The sequence below is a fragment of the Melanaphis sacchari genome, unplaced genomic scaffold (genome assembly GCF_002803265.2).
Source record: "Melanaphis sacchari strain LSU unplaced genomic scaffold, SCAv2.0 Contig2_pilon_pilon, whole genome shotgun sequence".
Classification (NCBI taxonomy): domain Eukaryota; kingdom Metazoa; phylum Arthropoda; class Insecta; order Hemiptera; family Aphididae; genus Melanaphis; species Melanaphis sacchari.
Window position 1 is genome coordinate 6,521,045 of NW_020271173.1, and position 22,789 is coordinate 6,543,833.

Genomic DNA, 22,789 nt, shown 5'->3' on the forward strand with positions numbered 1-22,789 from the left:
TATAAGTATTTTGAAATTTACATATTCTACACATTTAATTAACTAAATATTAAGCGTTGGTACTTATTAATACTATTAAGAAGTAATTTATCAATGCTCTCAACTTTTAAAGAAAAACAATTTATGATAACAAATAAAAATGTTGATGAAATATGCACTGCATTTATCAAAACGATACCAATTTTAAGCCACATCCTATATTCTTATCCAATTTTTATATTTATTCCCATTTTTAATATGAATGATTTAATACGTTAAATTGTATTGTTATTTTATAAATTAATAGTTCTAAAAAAAACTATGTCTAATATCATTAATATGTTATAAAAAATATAGGTTATGACGGTTTTTGATATTATCACTTTTTTTTCGTACTATGACTTTGCAATACTTCAAAATAACTATCAACTAGGCATCAAGTGTACTGAAAACTTTTGAACTAACTCCAAGCTTTATCAAAATGTTAATGACACATGAATAACGGATTTATAACACAGTGTCTTGGAAACGGAAGTGATTGTGGATAGATTGAGAAAACACTAAAGTGAGAGAAGGTGAAAAAAAAAGAGTGGAAATCGTTAGCATCCTATCCCATTGGATTCGCATGCCATATTCAAGTTGAAAAATGTTTAAATACAGAAATCGAGTTTTCCCCTATTTTAAGTATCTTACGTATTTTTAGTTTTTATCAATCAGTGCTTTGTAGGTATCAAAATAATTTCGACATAAATTTTCAAAGGTTATCATTTAAACGTTGTTACTCCGAATTACATGAAAATAACTCTTCACATTGTGATGTAGTTTTTCCGAATCTATAGTAATACTAAAATTTAAAAAGTTTTGCTGACAATAGCTATTTACCTAACTGAGTTATATGACACAGTTTTCTTAGTAAGTGTTTAAATTAAATTCTATTTGTATTTATTTTTTGTTATACATGTATGCAAATAATATATTAAACCTATACTTAAATTTAAATTTAACCTTTTTACTTCGATTTTTAAAGGAATCAAGTTTATTTTTAAAATACATAATATATTATTATTATTATTGTTTACAGCATTTAAGCTAAAAAAATAAAAAAATAATGTAAGTTAAATGTATTTATAAATTGAATGTGATAATAATGGGGGTAGAAAATAGCATTACTTTAAAATATTCCACAAAAAGGATCCATATCCGGAAAATCAATACATTTAAAATATTTATATATGAAAAATACTTAAAAATTATCTTGGACTATTTTATTGTATATTACTAATTATACAATAATGATACATTGTATCAGTCAATAAATTATGCGATTAGCTTTACATAGTATATATATATAATGCTAATTTATTGATTATTACGATACAATAATTCAATAAAATATATATAATTTATATAACTTAATACAAAGTATATTACTCGTAGTTAGTCAGTTAGTATATACAAGTAATAAGATATTATTTAATTTTTTTATGGTATTTATGAAGAGTATGAATATTATTAATTATTTATGTACTATCTGCATTTATTTATAATTAATACGTATATATCAATTATGTGGTTTATTTATGTTAATGTGTGTATTTGTTTTATTTTTTTTTTATGTTTATTGAATAGTTGTAAACAAAAGACATTTAATATTTTACCATGTCAAACATTTCGATTTGTTCGGTAGTTGAGTGAGTGGAGAAGCAAATCTATTTTAGTAAAGCGTTCTACATTGAGAACTTCTTGATAGGCTAATGCACGCAAAATCTAAAGCATCCAAGAAAAGATATAAAAAGATCATAAATAAACATACATATAAAGATAACAAGAGATGCGAGAGGTCATGTTGAGGGGTATCTAACGGATCGGCCGAGCGAATGTGTGCGCATGTGTTTTGTCAAAAGACCGTCACGAGGGACGAGACGTAAAAAAAAGAAACAGCACGGAATCACAATATAAAGTGTCGTTGTATCTTTGAAACTTTTTTCTTAAATCCGAAAAAAAAGAGAAATGCGACTTTGGTAGGAAAATATGTCAACGCTATTCGTCACCACCGTCTTCTCTATTATATAGCTCGTATTTCGCTTGATAGCTCTCTGCACGCCAGTTAATAAGATGAATTCCGTATAGGTACTTTTTCAACAAGCGTCCAATAAAAGTTCAATTTTTCACCGCCGCCACTGTGTTGGTTGTTCGGGAATTTAACGGGTGGATATATCGTCGATGTTATGACATATACTGGATAGAAAAGCGATGCAAGATAGAGAAATTGGATAACTATGCTATGTGATATCATAATATTGGATAATACGAATATATAATATAATACCGTTGTCTGCCACAGCTAATAAAACACAAGTCTAAATATACCTTTATTATATGTACAGTAAATATGCATATTTTATGAACACGAAGAGTAACATTGAATCGTTATCTGTAATTTAACCCATATTCAGTAATAGCTATACTACATTGTGCTGTAAAATACTTTTATAGTATTGTACAGGTGCTTATTATAATATTAACACAGAACGCTGGACATGCAGGACTGTTCTTCATTATAAATAATTTTGAAACATTTTTGTTAATGTTTTTCGGTGCGTAAAAAAAAAAATTGCTGTAAAAATATACATTATAATTATTACAAAACAATATGATTCGTATAATAATATTCAAGTTGTAAGTAGAAACTCCTTGAATATTTGGAAATATATATAGATCTTATGTATATGATGTTTTTAATTAAAACTTTTATGGTGGTAGAAAATATCGAATGTATCTACCAGTTTTTTTTAGTTTTATAGATGCACATTTATTCAGTTATGTAGCTAATCATGCAGCTACAAAACATAATAGAAACAAATTTTATTATTTTATGAATATAAAGTCTTAGGACAACAATACCTAAAATAAGTAATAAATATGTTTCTGAGAGTGGCGGAGTAAGTATCAAATGAAAAATAAAATTCAGTTGAAAAATATAAATTATTAACTATATGTATTGTTAAGTGAAATAAATATAACTATATGTACCATGGTCCATCGAACATTAAAATTTAAATTTAAATACATAAAAAAAATAGTGTTATTAAATGAAATATTAATGTATGTTCTACAAATGAAATTATTGAGGATAGAATTTATCGAGGTGGTTAACTAATAATATGTTGTTTTTGTAAAAATATGATTCATTTGTTTATTTTCCTTTTTTATCTGTTAGAATATTTTATTGAATAATAACTTAGTGTATTTGTGTCTCTTTAGTGTTAAAAATTGTATTGTTAACGTTGAATCATATATTATATTAAAATATTTAAGCCGTGTATTAAAAAATATTATGCTTTAAATAGTCAATACAATGTTTTTTAGAAAAATTATTTAACGTATAAATGAATAGTAAAAAATAATTAAATTTTATAAATAATTCTTAAAATTAAACAACATTTTTTTTAAGAACAATAAATTTGTGAAATAACTATTTATTAACAATTACAATTTTAAATAAATATATGCTATATATATGGAAATCCAAGTCTAAGTTTTACTTTAATTAAAATGAGTTTATTATTTATATAATATAATAATTCAATTATTTATAAAAGTAATAATACCTTAAAAACTACATTATTCTCCATAGTAAAAAAAAACCTAGTCTAAAAACTAATAAACTATTTCTTAAGGGGATTTAAATTTTGGCACACTTGATTTTTGATATTGCATAAGTAATTCTAGTAGTCATTTAAGTTAAAATATTGATATTTCTTACACTTTATAATCATATTTTAACAAAAACAATTAATTTTTTTTTTCAGAAAATACTACAAGTTATAGTGGTAACACAATTACAGATGCAGAAGAAGAGACGGAAAAAATTAGTCCATTTTGGTCGTTTAATGATTCCGTTGATTTGACAAAATATGAGCAATTTGATCATCAACGTTTTATTGGTAAGATAATTTTTTAACTCAATTTACTTTTTCCGACCAATATTTTATTTTCATATTGAAAATTTTCTTTTACTTAAAGTGAAATTTGGCAGTTATACACAAAATACACAAATATAAACTATTATTGCTCATTATTAAATATTTTATTTTTAAAATTAAAACCAAACTAAAATAAAAGTGATAAATATTTACAATTAGGAATAATGATAATGATTTTATCCATCATGATTTTTATGTTGACTGCATAATGCCTTTGTAGCATTTCACTAAAAAATACTCTTTCTATCTGAATTGTGTATCGGGGGCTTATACATAAAATTTGCATCATGGATTTCTTGTTGTATACATAAACATAGCGTTCCACTTCATTTCACTATCATCAGTGAAACAGTGAAACTAGGACGAATTCTTATAACGAGTGGTAAACTACCAAAACAACTATATTTTGTATGTTAAATATAATACAAAATTAAAATGGCACTATTGTATGATTCCCGCTGTAATTATAATTGCATTAATAATATTATGCCTCGTCATAAATTAAACAAACATTGTACTTCATTAAATTATAAATGTATTTAAGTTCGTATTAAAAACCGTGTAATTAAAAATACTGTATGAATACATCATTCTTGAGTGATCTCAAACTCTTTTCATATTTTATAGACATAAAACCTTTTGGTAGTTAGAATACGATTCAAATAACAGAAAACGATCCCAAGTACTAATTAATATTAATAAAATTCATATTTTTTCGTATTTCATAAAGGTATTGGATGTAGTATTTGTATTTGTAAATAATCTCATAAATATAAAAAATGAACAATTTTATTCCAAAAAAGAAATAACAAGTTTATTGGTTATCTCTGAGTTTTCAAAAATATTGATATATGGTTTTAATGTATTAAAAAAGTTTTGAATTTTCGTATTCAATATTGCTTATCACATTTAAATAACTTCCGTTAGCAGTTTAACGACACACAATTTAGTTGAACAGTTATGATTTTATGCTACAACCTAATAATAGGTAATAGGTAATAAAACACCAATACATTATCTCACATCCTCCGTGCGTTTAACACAGATAACGCTGGCTTATACACCCTGCTGATTATGATATAGTACTTGATTCAGTATTAATTAAATTTAATGAAACCAATTTATTTAACAAAATTGTAACATGTTATTCATGTATAAAATAGGCAACAAATTATTGTAAAAAAACATAAAACATAGAATCAATAAACTTATCTTAGAATAACGTTTTACTTTGCTGATCAGAGAGTAACGCTTGAAAATGCAATCACGATAACTTACCAGCTAGAAGGTAAAAAAATAAGAATGTGTTACTACTAGATCAAGTCAAAAGCTCTTATCTAGTATCTAATTTCATATATTTATCATAAAAATTACATAAACCTACTAAGAATAAAGAATACTTCACGTCATAATATTATTAAATAATAATAATAATGAAAAAAAATAAAATATAAATGTTAACAAAAAAATATAAAATTTCAACAAGCACACTTAAATGAACCTAAAAATAGTCCTAGGATCTAATTATCTTTTCATCTATTACAACGATTTCTACAAAAATGTTGTACTGATCTAGGAAATTGATGTAATGAGTATTAAAGTAACCCAAAGAAATAAACAATAATTAAAATTATTGAAATTATTTACCCACTCGTGACATATTATATCAAAAATTGTTACACTAGATTATTTAACTCACTTTTTAAGTCCTTACATTATATTGTTGTCTAACTTCAAATCTTGACTGTAATGAAGACGATATATTGAATGACAGCTGAAAAATACGACATTGCTTAACGCTTATGTCATAGCATGTGTAACCTAAACTCAGATGTTATTCAAGTAATTACTTAAGCTTAAACAAAGTAAAGCATAGATAAAAAAAGAATGAATAATTTAAGCTGAAACTTGTACTAAAATTATTTTTTAGTATACTAAATAGTTTTTTATAAACCGTTGATTAATTAAAAATACATAAAATAAAATAAAGATTGATAAATGCAAGTTAATTTTATAAAACTGATATATATATATATATATTTATATATATTAAATTTCACATATTATGTTTTGCTTTATATTACGAATATATTAATAGAAAAATACTAAGTTTATTAGTATTTTGTATCCTTGAAGTTATTTCAACATAGTTAGTACATTCAATTTCTGACGTACTGAATGCGCCTCATATATATTTAAAGATTTGAAGTAAATTTACTCTCTTATTGGGTTTAAAGTTTAATAGAAATAAAACACATCATCGTTAAACCTATAAGTTTTTCATTTCATATTGAATCAAATTTAATGAGAATGGAAAGTATATTTTTATGGCAGTGAACTTTTTGAAAACTAATTTTTGTTTTATTTAGAATAGTTAACTTAATTGTTATACTTCATATCACTTTAAAAATGTTTACATCAATTGAATTCTTACTTTTAACTTTGAGTGGAGTAATGCATATTATATTATTTTACAATGATATATGTTTTATTTTTATTTTTTGTATCATGATAAGTAGCCAAATAATTGGTTCAATTTTTAACTTTGAAGATGGTTTCAGATAAAAATTGAATCTAATTTATACTTGAAGAGATACAAATTGAATATAATGAGTAGTTTTCTAAATAATTAGTTAAAACAAATACAGAGAAAACTGGAATTTTTATATAAATTCTTTATTTAATAAATTTATTTTGTTTTTAAGATGTAACCCAATAATTATTAAATGTAGAAACTTGAAATTACCACAAAATAGTTTAATTATCTTTTTTATACATAATATAATTGTTTAAAAATAAGTAAAAATCTTTGAATGTTTGGTACAGGATCCTACATGCTAGGATATAAATGCTATTCATATATCTGTATTTAATTATTTAAAATGCATATGCACAATTATCTTTATATGCATTTTAAGTTTAAAGTTTGTAACAATTTGTCATTATCACGAAAATTACATGCTACACTAATATTTTTTACTCTTTTATAAAGAATTTATAAAATCTTTAATTATTGTAGTTGAGATTTAGAAATAAAATATAATAAGGTGTATTTATGCGCAACTAAGGCTCGGATTTATATGCAAATACATATTTTCCCTGTCACATGATAAATTTGTTTCAAGTTATATTCGATTAAATGAGCTATATTTGATTTTACATATATATTTTTTTTTTTTACATATTTAGTCCATTTTGACAATATAGACTATTATAGTATTAAACATATGATTATCAATTTATTTCTTTACAAAATTTTATCAACTTAATGTTTTTAGACTCTAGGTGGAAAGATAGTATTCGTATTACAATGATTTATGTTTGTTTTTTTTTCTAATTCATATTTTATTTTTGTGTTCATCATAACTCTATAGTTCAGTAAAAATAATATAATCTTCGTTTTAGAGATTTAAAAGTTAAATAATAATAAGTAATTTTCGAAATAATTAGAAAAAAATTGGTTTAATTTTCAATTGTACGATTATTTACTATAAAGATTTGGAATTTTCATTAAATATTAATAAAATTATGTATGATAACATCAATAATTGTTAATGAGTATTAAAATCTGAAAATGCATTAATACATTTCTCATAATTTTTTCTTATAATATATTAAACAATATCAAAGCTATATAAATTTGTTTTGTGTTGGTATAAGTGTGTGTATTTTTGGCACAAAAGTTTAAAAAATGAATACATGATCTCTCTTAAGATATTCTTATATCAATTCAAAAATATAAAAATATTTATTGTATTTTGGGATTAAATGTTGACAACATTAATATTATCAGATAATATTAATAAATAATAATTTAGTATATTATTATTTAAGTTATTTAAAGTCTCTGTGTAATAACATTTTATTCATGCAATTAATAATAAATTTGAATTTATCTTTTCAATGAAAAGTAACAGTAGACTCCTATTTTAAAAAATAATGTCATTTTTGGTTTTTTATTAGTGTATTTTATTATTTTTTTTAAGTTAAAAATGCCTGGTGTGGATTGAATTTGTCTTTTAAAATTGTATGAACAATGCTCATTGAATATATAATGTTTTTTTTTTTTTTTTTTAAACCATTGCAATTAAATTGTATGATTTATTTATTTTTAATATATAATTATTATTAATATAATGTTTTAAGTACATTTTTATAAAATTAAAGTTATTATTTTATTTTATAAATCTTTCAAAAGTTGTATTAATAATTAAACGAGCTTAAGAAAGTTATTAGAACCATTTTTCATTGATTTAATACCTTAGAATGGGGTTTGAACTTATTACATGACAGCATTCATACAAATTTACTCAATTTATTATAAGATAATTCAATAATTTTATTTTTAAGTTGAAAGTGATACTTGTTATTAATCATTGCATTAGAAAAATAATTTGAGTAAAGTAACTTACAACTCCAAATATCAGTATTTTTTTTTTTTTTTTTTATAATTTTTGTTATCATTCAGGCATTATTCTCATGTTAAACCAAATAAATACAATATTTTTCTGGACTATTTACCGAATCCTAAACATTTTTTAAGCTTTTTTATTACTCAAAAAAGTTCTTACAATAAGGCCGAAAAAAAAATATATATATATATATATTATAGTAAAACAATTTGCTGTAGTCTTTTTTTTTTCTGTTTGCCTTCTTTTAGGATATAATATGTATAACGTATATGATTGTACAATAATATATACCTACTGAATTTAATGTAGTTTAGAGTCTATTTATATACCTAAGAGACAAAAGAGAAGAGACTAAGTCCATTATTTTAACTTTTCAGGAGAATCAAAAACAATTGTCTCCTATTTTTATTTTTCTTAATTTCTTGTCGTAAATTCAAAGATTACGCCAACGAGGTTTGTTGTAAATGATAGACTTTAATATTTTCAACATCATAAATATTTTTTCTTTTAATTTTCACTTGTTTTAAAGCTATTTATTTTATGATTTAAATAAAACGTTTAGACTTGGATCTAATTGCTCAATCACATAGTGACTCGGATTTTAAAAATCAAGGTAATAATAAAGTTATATTGTATGTGTCATTACATATTTTTTTGACTTAAGATAAACTATTGACCCCTTTTTATTTGGTATTGGATTATCTACAACCATAAAAAAAATATTAATTTATATTTTAAATGATAAATCAAATTTATAATTCATCATAGGTATTTTATTACATTATACATATTTATATAATTTTTATCAATTCTACTTTATGTTTTTATAACAATATTATATGATTTAAAATATAAAATTATTTATAAGTATTATAAATGCCATGAGTTTAATTCTTATTTTCTTTCATGCTCAACCAATAAAGTAATATACTAGTTCCTAAATTCTATAAATTTGAAATCAAATTTATTCAACAATTTCTTACATAGGAAAAATATTGATAAAGATAATACAATTATAGAAATAAAGGAATTTTTTTTAAAAATCTTGAAAGTTTGTTAAGATCAGATAATGGGAAAAAGAGAAAATAAATAAATTTACTTGGATGTAATCAGAATGATTCAAAACGCATTTATATATGGGAATTACTTTTTATTACATTCCACACAAAAAAAAAAGAAATTTTCTACAAAATCAGAAAATTTCTAGATAGCAATAAGCCTTCATATTAATAGGAGTAGGAATATTTAAAATATTTATTTACTTGTAGACATGTATTTTCATAAATTATTTGTTGTAAAATAGTATACAACGGTTTTTATAATTAATTAAAAAAAAAAAAAAAAAAAAAACAAATAAAATAAAAAGCCTAGTATACTTGTTGTTTTACTAAAAAATATAAATCTTTTGAACGTTTTGTTCTCATTTATATATATTTAATATAGCCAAAATAATATCTTATTTACTTATTTCAAGAGTTAAGTTTTACAAAATGATTACTTTATAAAAGTAAAATATGAAGAAAGAATATAAAAGCAAATTGATATTTTTAACGATGAGGAGAATTTTATGCCTTGTTATTGCAAGATTTATAACCTAGTACAAGTTATATTGATTATACATAATTATAATATCGTTTACTAACTGTAAATATATTTTATAATTTTTAAAATAATTTTAAATATTTGCCATTTTATTAACACATTATGTTAATATTTAACTTTATTATGTTTTTTATTACGTTCACTCAACAGCAATAACATGGTTAGGTTTATTAGTTTTGTCTCCGAAACGATGGCCATTGAATTGAATATATTTTTATAAATGCATAATTTGTATATATACTACCTATTGTCATATAGAATGGATCTACTAATAATAAAAATTGTATTTTTGTATTTATTTTGATGATTTAAAAATAACCTATAATTTAAAATTTTAAGTAATATGTGATACAAATTACAAGATAATATGTCAATAATAAATTATAATATTTTCATTGAATGAAACAAATCTTCATAATTTTATCGTTAAATGTATTTTGTAGATTTATTTAAAATCTAGTAATCCCGTATCAATAAACTGAAAACCTATTATATAATATAAGATATTGTAGGTTCCCAGTTTAAAAATATGATCTCGTTTTATATTCATATATGATATGACCATAAATTAAATATACTAAGTAAATTAATTAATCTAAGATATTACGTATTTCTTAAAATATATTTACCCATAATTTATTTTTGATACTTCAATTTAAAAAAAAAAATGGAAAAGTAGTAAAGTAGTTAACCAATCTACTATACAGTAGATTTCGAATATACCTCGTAGTCATTCAGAAAATTACTGTAATATTTTTAACTGTATAAATTTTAATTCAATAATAAATCATTGCTACAAAAAATAATATAAACGATTTTTTTAATTTACAGCAAATAACGAACCTCAAATATATCTTATTCGTGAAAATTAAAATGAGAGGATTTATAGAAATATCTATTTTTAAAAATAATTTAAAACAGAGAAATTTTAAAAGTTGGTTATTTTTGAGTGTTTTGCAAAAACCTGAAAACTAAATTATATTTTTCATTAAGTATAAGAAGCTTTAAAACCAGTCACTTGATTTTAGTTTTTAATTTTATTTATATATTTTAAATAAAAAAATTAATAAAACATGTACGTCATGATAGGTATTGATGATAAATATTGTAATATACAAACTACACAACCAATTGCTTTAGGATATCATACAAATTAAAGTATAAAACTTACAATAATATAAGAATTTATATTTTTATTCGTTATATTTTTTATAATCAGCAAAAATAAAAATAAATCATTACAAATCAATAATTTTTATACAAATATCAAAAATCTATTTTATTGTTTTTGATTTTTTTGTAACTCAAAAATTAGTAACCGTAGTTATTTGAAACTAAATGACTTAATAGTTATTTTATGTTAATGATAAAATGTTCAACATTTTTAAATTTTTTTTGAGTTATTTGTAGATATGTGAAATTTAAAATTATTTTTAGTTTTTTTTCTATAAATGCCAATAACATTTATTCGTTGCGTCAAAGTTCTTGAAAAATTAGTACAAGATTACACAAAGGTTATTCTTTTATTATAAATATATTATATTATTATAATAATAATTAAATACTAATGATATTATAAATGCAATGCTTTTAGTATAAATTAAATTTACTTACTGTAGTACTAAAAGTAAAATAAATAATTTTATTAGCTATATCAAAGAAATATAGCACTTGGTGAACATTTTGACACACAATGTTTTTCGTTTACAATCTTAGTAAATCATTAAATTTAAATTTAATACATATAATAATAATGATCTACTCGATGCCTAATGTATAGCGGGGCGGTACTAACTTGCTTACCTTTTTTAATTCAAATAAAATGTGCATATTGAAGCTTTTGGTTAATCTACTTAATTAAGTAAGAATTTTCAAATAATATTAAAACCGTCTTTAGATTTAATATTATTTAATGTGAAACGCATTTGCTGATGAATAATAATTAACATATTCAAGACTATTGCCGATCCCGGAAATCATTGTCGAAATTGAATTATTTTGACGATATAATATATATATATATATATTGATATAAGATTTATTAAAAAGCAATGCGTTAGCTACGTGATCGGTTATAGGAATTAGATTAAAGGGAGCATCAGCAATTGAAAGGTCGTTCTTTATTGGAATCTGATATTATATCGACATGCACATTGTGTATTTCTAACATTTTAAAACGGAAACATTTGAAAAACCACTTAGTTTTTATATATATATATATATATATATTTTGCTTTTAGATTACTTACAAGCACTTGTTGCCTCTCTAGAGGATTGGATTTTGGTGTAAGATCTCTTCTAAATGCATAGAAAAATGAATTAGTTGATGGCGTATAACAGTTGTGCTCACAAGAAATAAAAGGGAAAAACGCGTAAAATCCTTGTGATAATAATTGAATTACGAGAAAAAATATTTGAGAATCGTTCAACGTTCTCAAAAGGGTAGGTAAAACATGTAGAATAGAATGTGAGTGTATTACTGAGAATCCATTATAGTACGTATACAGTAAATAGTGATATCTCTGAGGGACAAGAAATTATACAATTCGTTAGTATTTACTATTATAGAAGTGCCATGTGATGAAATTTGATTTAAATATAAATTTTTTCTCTAAAATTACATTCAATGAAGTTTTAGCATCAAGTAAAACAAATTTCGATTGCGGCAAAATAAATTGGATCTATAAAACATTGTTATTAGAATTATCCGCAATGCGGCCAATTTAAAATGTTTTATTATGTGTCGCATTTAGGTTTCAACATTATACATTTTTGTAAGATAGTCAAAGTATTAAATTATTATCAATTGTTTTCAAAATTTCACAGTTCCTTGGCAAATATAATATAATATGAATTCAATATCAGTGCACTTTCACAAACATTAGGAAAACAAGATTCGAATTACTTTTGAATAATAAAAATATTTGTTGGTTAAAATGTTTCGATAAATAACATAGAAAAAAAAATGGTACTAACATTTTAATATGTTTTAATGAGTTTAAATGATTTAATTAAATATAAATGTTTTTAAAGTATAATTTTTACTCTGTGAATCTATGTATATCTCATTTTAAGTATATGCATATTTTATAATAATAAATAGATTGATGTTAAATTAGAGTGATGCCGACGATTACATAAATAAAAATAAACTTATTGTTTTGTTGAATTAAGTATTATGTATAATATTTACTGTAAAATGTTGTACGTATTAATATTTATTATTATTATCTGGTAATTGGGATTTAAAGTAGTTAATATTAAATATTTGTAAGGTATATACTCGAAATTAAACAAATATTTCAAATGCTATCATCAATTACAATTTAGTAAATACTAATATGTAATATATTTATTTATTATTTGATGATTAAAGAGATCTATGCAACAAATTTATATTTATAAAAAGTTAAAATACATACCATTTTAATATAATATATATATATATATATATACAATTTGCTAAGTAATATTACTAAATTAAATAGTATATTATTTTTTTTTGATCTCAAATATTTTAAAAATTTGAACAGTACATTTTAAAAATACAATATTTTTTTATATTTAATTATGTAGAACAGTTTTTTTTTTTTTTTTTTTTTTTGAGAAATAAAATTACATTTGTAATATTCTGATGGTTAGGTTTTCTTAAAGCTTAATTCATTAGTTTTGAGATATATAATATGGCAAATTTCGAATTTTTGATATAGTGTGAATATGTGATCTGAAAGACATCATACACGTCACATGTTGAAACTCTTCTTTGATCATCAAATAACTATGTATTGGGTGAGTGTGATCTATTTTAAGTCGGTTAATCACAGTTTCTTCTACTTAGTCTGACGTTTGCCGTAAGTTTATGTTGTTTTTTATCCTATTAAGTTTAGTACTATGATAATGCCAGTTATTTAAAAACTGAATATGAACTTATTTCGTTTTTTTACGTCTGACAATATATATATATATATATATATATATATATATATATATAATAAAAGATAATGTTGAGGAGGTATCTGTAAGTGTTGCTTTTTCATTCCGTACGTTATGCCTATATGCCGAAATAATATTGTTATAAAATTGTTATCAAGAACATATTTTAATTATCATTATAATAATCCAATTTTTATGTAATAAATATTATATTTATAAAAACAAATATGTTTTTATTATGTATTTATAAAATGTTAATATTCAAACTTTGAAAATTATCGAACAAGTTTAAAAACAATTTATGAATTATTAATTAAGGTTATTCTTAAGTTTACAATTGAAATAAAATTTCAATAGTGATTTTTTCTTTATGATCTATGAATACTCATGTATATAATTTTATATTTAGAACCTAATCTACAACGAGTTTCCTTTTAAATAAATATCACGGATAATTTAGTGGTTATTATGTTACATTTAAAAGTTATTATTATTGCAAATATAAACTTTATAATTGATTGATATTTAATTATTATTTTAATATTATAATTAAATTATATTTTAATTAAAATTGAATCATGTTTATTTTGAAATCGTTTGCAATATGAAATGTAATATGTATTATTACCTAATAATATAAAAAAAATTTAATTTAATACGTTAGGTTATAGTTTATAATTTAAATTATATTTACTTCTTAAAAGTATGTTTAAGAATCTACAATAATTTATTAATCTGTAATAAAAATAAACAAAATAAAAAAAAATTTAAAGGTCACTCTTCCTTTATTCTATATACGTCATTCCAATACTTATATCTAAACCACAATTATTTAGGATAGTTTGCATTATTTTTTTATGTTAAAATGTATCTTAATCGTGTATCTAATAGGCGTATGTAATTACTTAATCCATCAAGTAATTTTAATTTATAAACGTAAAGAGAAGTATTTATTAAAATCTTAAACATACATTCTAATAAATTATATGTTATACATAGAATAACGCGTGTTTTACATACGTATTTAAATATGTTGATTTTTTTTCCAATTTATCATATATTAATTTGTAAAGGTTTAAATTTTCAAAATCAAACATTATGTAATGCGAAAAGAATATTTTATTGTACTATTAGTTCTTAATATTTTTATAATATATTTTATTTATGCTTTATGTTTTAAGAAATAATAAAATTGATATTTCCAACATAATCACATTTAGGTGTTGAAAAACAACGAAACTAAGAAATATTACGTAATAGAATATTACGATTATGAAACTGACATTTTTTTTTTCCTTGTGCATTATCATCACTCATTGTGTAAAATACTATAGTATGAAGAAAGATTACATAATACGGATTAATATATACACAAAACATGTTTCATGTATCACATGTAAAATATACAACAGCCTATATTATAAAGGAAATAGATTTTATATACCATAACATACATAAACTTACAAACTTAATATATAATTTATATTTTCAACGTACAATACGTGTATTATGCGCGCACATTAAATACCTAATCAAAATGGCCAATATACCTAACACAAGACAAATACGAGTATAATGTACACAAATAAAACTTATAAAAATATAACTCATATTTTATGCTCATTGCTTCAACTACACAGTGCAAAATTTAAGACTAAGCTACCTAACATTAAAGATATCACGACTTGAGGGGTGCCGTGACTGACAAAAGTCTTGATTTTTTTTTTTTAGACATAATTCCTTTCTGCGAATTAAATTTTACCAACTACTAGAATTCATATAGCTGAACATAAATACTGATTTTAAATAATATTTATTTTTATAAATTATTTGTTTGCTGTAGTGAAATTGTAAAAATTTAGTATCAATAAATATAATATTATAATTTATAATCATCTAAATACTGATGAAACTGTACATTATATTATACACAATACAATTATTATATTTTTATATTTTCAACACTAGTTATACTCATTGCTCTGTAGTCTGTTGACTATATGTAATTTATTAAATGTTTTATGTATGTGCAAAAAATATTTCTATTTTTTAGTGCTTCATTAAAAAAAAAAAAAAACACTAACGATACAATTTTATTATTAAAATCACTATCACAGACCCGTTAGTCAGCAAAAATCGATGCGTGAATAGTCCATATTATGTGGTTATGAATTATTTTACGAAACTTTAAAGTACATTTCTTTAAATTCTTCAGAAAAATCCGCTATCAATGCCGAAGCCTTAGAGACATGTGATATTTTTGATAAGTTAGAAACAGGTATAATAACAATTTTTCGGAATGATAATTTACAGTGATTTTATAAAACTAATAAAACTTTTCAAAAAGTAACAATTAATTTGTATAATATTGAGTTATCATTGAAATCACTATTAAATTACATAAACGATTTGATGGACCATATTGATGATTATAAAGTCAAAGGAAAAATAATTTAAAAATACCAAATTTATGAAAAATTATAAACAAAGAAAAAATAAATATTTTTAAATGACTTGATAAACATGTCAACAATTAAATCATTTTAAAATAAAATTAGTTATGAAAACCAATACTTTTTTGTAATAATTGAAAACCTGATATTAGAATTATTAGACAAATCAAAATCCTACATTAGACTTGATAGACTATCCAGTTTTTATTTAATGCTTGATATTTATATATCCAAATATATTAAAAGATATAACGAAAAGATTAGTTTAAAAATATTAATATTACTTATATTCTAGAAGAAGATAAGTTATACTTATGAAGATTTTTTACATTTCAAACAATTTTTAAACATGCTTGAAATTGATGAGTCAGATAAAAAGTCTCCTAGCATTTTTTGAAAATTTTTCTAAACAAATTCCATTTTTCTAAATTTGGACACTGCTCTAAAAATGTATTTTATCATTATTTCATTTAATGTGACTAGTCAAAGATCATTGAGTATTTTAATGAGAATTAAAAATGTCCTAAACAATTCAGTTTTAGGTACAAAAGTATTCAATTTGGCATCATATAGCGCTAAATAAAAATAACTTGAATCTGTGAACTTTGATGATTCAAAAAAAGCACTAAATATAAACATTTTACATCAATTATTAATACATATATTTAATGATATAAAACATAAGTGTACATTTTTAATATTTATATTAATGTAATTATTAGGTTAACTATTAACAGATATAAAAAAAAAATATTCATTTATTATATATTTATTTTATAATATATAAAATAAACTTTTTTTATCATCATAAATACTTTTTTTTTTTGCTCTTCTAGTATCTTACACTACAAATTTAATAAAAATTTTAAATAAATCATTTTATGTTTTTTTTTGTAGACTTAAAAAATGGTAAATAAATTGGTAGGTGTCTCTCAGCTCTTATTTCAGCTATGTTCTAAAAATTAGTGGCGTTTGTTCTTTATTTTTTTATTAACCTAGAGTGTGCCTTTTAGGTAGGTACATTTGACCCTGCATATTATACATAATTAATGGAAATCAAACTGTCAAACTATTATATAACGGCTACAACAATAACACCTTAAAGAGGCGTAACCGTAAAAAAACATCATATAAATAGTACTCCTTTCTTGCAAATTTTCAAAAACTAATGACGACATTCGTAATACGCTTTATGACGAACCATGATACAATGCCTTGCAACTATATGAGTCACGGACGTGTACACGTGAACTAAAAAAATTATCTTTTTTTTTTAAATCGTCTAAATAATCCTGAACCAAATTTATCACCTATCATACATACCTAAAGGTTAGATCTAATAAATATTTCACAATGAATTATCTATAGCTTGTGCATTTGTAATACTGGATTTCCAAAACACGGTTGGATTACCTAGTCAGAGACAATATTTCTGAGCTAACTTCTTAAAGATTCGGAATTCAATTGCATTAGCTTAAAAGCTTCTTTTTCCAACATTTGTATACTTGTAATATTGGATTTCCGAAGCATAGTTGGAATACTCAATCAGAGACAATATCTCTGAGTAGAGGTTTGTCTCAGTATACTTCATAAGGACACCAATATTAAATTACATTGTCATTGTCATTGTCATTTGTTGCATCAAAAAGGAATCGCACTATCATCCTTACCCATTCAACCATATTGAATACCAATTTAAATGTTATTCAACGCATCAGAGCTATAATTTACATAGTACAGCATACAATATTTACATTTAACTCTAACAACAAACTTATTGTACTTGTATTTACAACCTCAAAACATAGCTTAGTAACGCGAATATTAAACACTACAGTCCAGAGACATTTTTCGTACACATCAACCACGTATATTGAACTATACAGACTATGAGTAAAATAAGCAAATCATAACATATTAACATAACTTTATTTCAAATATGTTGAACACAAAACATAATACTATAGTAATAGAATAATCGTACACACGCATCCCCATAATAATGATGTAACCACTTTTTTTTTTTCAATTATTGGCGTTTTTATTCTGCTACGGATGATACTCAACTATCTATATTCATTACCCCTTTTCACTATATTATTTATTTATTTTCATTTTATTTTTATTCTACAACATTTTTAATTTTAGTATAAAAGTGCAATAAAAATTATTAAATATTTATATCTTAACAATAAAAAATATATTTTAATATTGAATATTTTATTTATTATTATTTTTTTTTTTTTTTTAAGTTGGAAAGCTTAAGCAAATTAACATTGTACATTTTTGATTGTATCGTACAATTATTATAGTGATATTATCACCACTCAATAAATTATCGAGGTTATAATTAAAATTTAAATATAATATAGGTTAGGTTTAAATTTTAATCGTTACTAGTGATAGGAATACACTGGGTCTCAATCATAAATTAGAATAAGAGTTTTGTCTATGCGCTATGTAATTATTATAAATCAACAATTCGTTTTGTACGTAATAAAAATTTGTTCGAATTGGACGTCATTAAATTCAAAAAGTGGTTATAATTCTAACGTTAAAACAATCTACTGCAGACAAATAATATATGTACGAGATGATGATAATATTATAGTTTAGTTGTTCATATTTTTTATAGTATGAGACATTTATTTTCTGTCTTTGTTTATTTATATTGTAACAATTTCTCAAAGATTTTTGTGTAACTACATAAAGTTTTGTTATCAAGTTTGACGAAAATTCTTCAGCTCAGTACAAAAGTTTTTTGTTATAATAATAGGTATCATGTATGTATTGTTCTAATGTTCAATGATAATGTGATTCTAACCTTAGTTTAAAAAATAGTTTTTTTCACATTTATATAGTCTTATGCATTAAGTTACAGAGTAGGTTATAGAATGGGAATAAACGCCTTTAAATGTAAAAATATTGGTAATTTTAATATTAAGCAGTAATATGTAATGCAATATAATATGATAAAAAAAAAATATGTTTTTATGGATAAAAACGTGAAGTCATAGTTAATAAATTATATTTATCACTCTATCAGTTCTTGGATATTTTATATAAAACTTGAAAGTTAGTTTTATTTGAAAACTTATAAAATTTCCAATTTCTTTTTGTTTTAATTTCTTTTAAGTATTACTTTGATATTGTATAATTTAAAATTTATCTAATTTTGATGACAGGTTTAAATTATCTTTTTTATCATCTATATTATATTATATCATATTTATATTAAAACTGTGTTGTTTAGATCAAATACACTACTCAATAAAGTATACTACATTATAATAGTTTTTTTTTTAATTATAAAATAAATATATTTTATTTTACATATATAACAATAGGTATATCTAAAATTTGATGTTTAATAATCTTAATTTTTTCCTTGATTTTATAGGAACATAATTTAATATTTTTAATTTGATACTCTACATATTATTACAGTTAAGTGTAAATATTTATTATAGATAATACATGAATGAATAAAACTAATACAAGATACTATAAATAAGTATTAATAAATTCAATAATTTATCCCCTAGTATTTACTTTTTAGTTTTATCGATTCACATTTTAAATTATAAGGTTTAAACACCATATAACTTTGCTCAAAAACGTCGATTACAATTTATCATTTGTTATTCATTTTTAAATAATCAGGGATATTCAATAACAGTTATGAAAATACATGAATATAAAGCTATTTTACTGGAAAATATAAATACGTTAAAATTTTAAGTGATTTACTAATAAAAATTTAAACTTTAAAACTTTTTTTGATCTTTATATTCCTACAAAATTGAATGTCATATATTTTGTTCTAATAAATTAAAGATAATATCTCTATCCATTTAATATGTGATTAATACTCTAAAAAATTATGTATAATATAATATGTGCACTTACGTTTATAAAACATTCAATAATATTTAACACTGTAGTCAACACATGATTTTTTGTATTTTAGAGACTGTATTGGATCCTGAATTAGTTCAACCGACAACATCTACTGTGCCAAAAATAAAGACACCTTCACATACAAGACGGAGAAACTACACTAAAATTCAACAACCAATATCTCCTCCAGTTTTTGAGGGCCCGGCAATGTCCAATGTGACAGCTAGATTGGGCGAAAGCACGTTTTTATATTGCACAGTTCAAAACCTGCAACAAAGACCGGTATGTGTACTGATTATATTTAATTATATTTAACAGTATTTATAAAAAATTATAATAATATTGAAAAATAAATAAATTGTTATCAATCGAATAACACAATCTTAGTAAAACTTTTACTATTAAATTTATGTTGTTTTTACAATATTAATTATTAATATTTATTATACTAGTATAACGTTGAGCTATCATTATATATTATTTGTTATATTTGTTAAAAAAAAGATAATTCTATTGAGTTCTTTGGCTTGGTTTTTTGAAAAATATACCAATATTGATAATATAAGTTATTAATAAACGTACTAAAACATTGAGTTAAAAAAAAAAAAAAATAAAAAATAACTCGATTTTTACTTTTTAACTTCTGTAATCAAATTGTTCAGGCTTAGTAAACATTCCCAATAAGTTATTATCTTCCTTGATATTCAAAACTTAGGCCACCAAACAAAATTCAATAAACTTTTCTTCGTTTACACTTTTAGTAATAACTATTCATTTAAATTTCCAATTATTCAAATTATATTTATTTTTTTTTTTATCAGATTAATATTGATTTGTGTATTACCAAAACTATTTACTTTATTTTAAACTATTTGCCAAAATTTCTTAACATCATTATGTAATTTGTTTTTAAAAATAATTTTTTTATATGTTATAATTTTTAATACCCACTTCTAATTAAATTACCATGAATAAAATGCATTATATTTTCGTATTTAAATTGATTCTCGATGGCGCAATTAACAAATAAATTAATACAATATACAATTGGTATATATATAAAATTAAAAATACATTTATTGAAGAATTAAATAGATGTAATAATAAAAAGATTCAAAATTTTACACCGGTATTAGATCATACTTATAAATTATACTAATATGAAAGCCATAAAATGTGTTTACATTTCATTGATAATCTAAGACTCAAAAAATGTCTTATTCATGTATACGTATAATATAAATATATATTATATTTATTATGATGTTAAAATATAATATTTTATATCAACTAAAGACATTATTTATAATATTGTATGAACTCCAGGAATAAATTTCAATTACTCAAATAATATATTATTATTTTATATATCATAAATAATATATATTTTTACACTGTACCTATTATATTTTAATATATAAGTAATCAAGACTAAGTATTTAATTTCAAGAGTTGATAATAATAAATAAACCAAAACATTATGTTTAAACATAATATAATAGATACTACCTATGTTAATTCTTCAATCGCCAAAAGTGAACCTCATTTTATAAAATATTACATTCCAGGTATTACTAATGGATGATATACAATTCTTCATAATATACTTTTTGCCTATCTGATTCCAAACATTTTCGTAGTGTAAACAATTTTTTTTTTATCTGACCAGAATGTTACATACATTTCGCATGAAAATTGTTATGACATTGCCAGATGTGGTAAAAAAATACATATAATTATAATAATAATTAAAAAAAAGAATAAAAAAGTAGGGCAATTTTTGTCAGAAGAGCAGCATTACTTTGAAAATTACAATATATTTATTAGGATTGAAATAATAACCGATAAAACTCGATAAAATGTATAATGTTGACTATTCTAATAAGCTTGAATTTGAAGTAAAATCATTTGATGTATGAAATTATTTTTTGAAATACAATCGAAAATTAATTTTGCGTGGAGTTTTACTAATGAAAAGGTATGTGCAGAATCGTGAAACACTGTTACTAATAATAATTAATATACTTAGCTATATCTTTTCAAAAAGTTTTCAATTCAATATTTAATAGGTAATTAAATATAATTAAAAGTCGTCATTATATTATTTCATTCGAATTTTAAATTAAGTCAATTTACAGTATTTTATAAAGAATGTTGAAAATAGTTCTAATAATTTTTTCTTATTTCTTATTTTATATTATTTTTCTTTTCCTAAATATAAACTAATATTTTAGTTAATTGGATTAACAGTTACTTATTGTTAAAATTTTACTTCATTCTTACTAATTTATATTTAAGTCATTATTTATAAATTATAATATTTGTGTCAAATTAATATATTTTATCTATTTTTTTTTTTTAATGATGAAAAATAGTTAATTCAATGTAAGTAGTATATTATGTCGTAACTCTTACAATATTAAATTGACGATACGGCATGACGTGTATCGTAAGAAAAGCATTTTTATAGTAAGTGTAAATGGCAAGCGATGATTTTTTTTACCGTTTTATAAAAACAAAATGT

At 22.1% G+C, this 22,789-nt stretch overlaps 1 protein-coding gene across 1 annotated transcript in view; it reads left to right on the forward strand.

Annotated features, from left to right (window-relative positions):
- The window catches only part of LOC112595971, a 229,069-nt gene that overhangs the window by 136,859 nt on the left and 69,421 nt on the right, over positions 1-22,789 (forward strand). The window contains exons 3-4 of the mRNA XM_025341395.1: positions 3,792-3,926; positions 20,336-20,547. Coding sequence (XP_025197180.1) covers positions 3,792-3,926; positions 20,336-20,547 — 347 coding nt within the window. The remainder of the gene's footprint in view (positions 1-3,791; positions 3,927-20,335; positions 20,548-22,789) is intronic.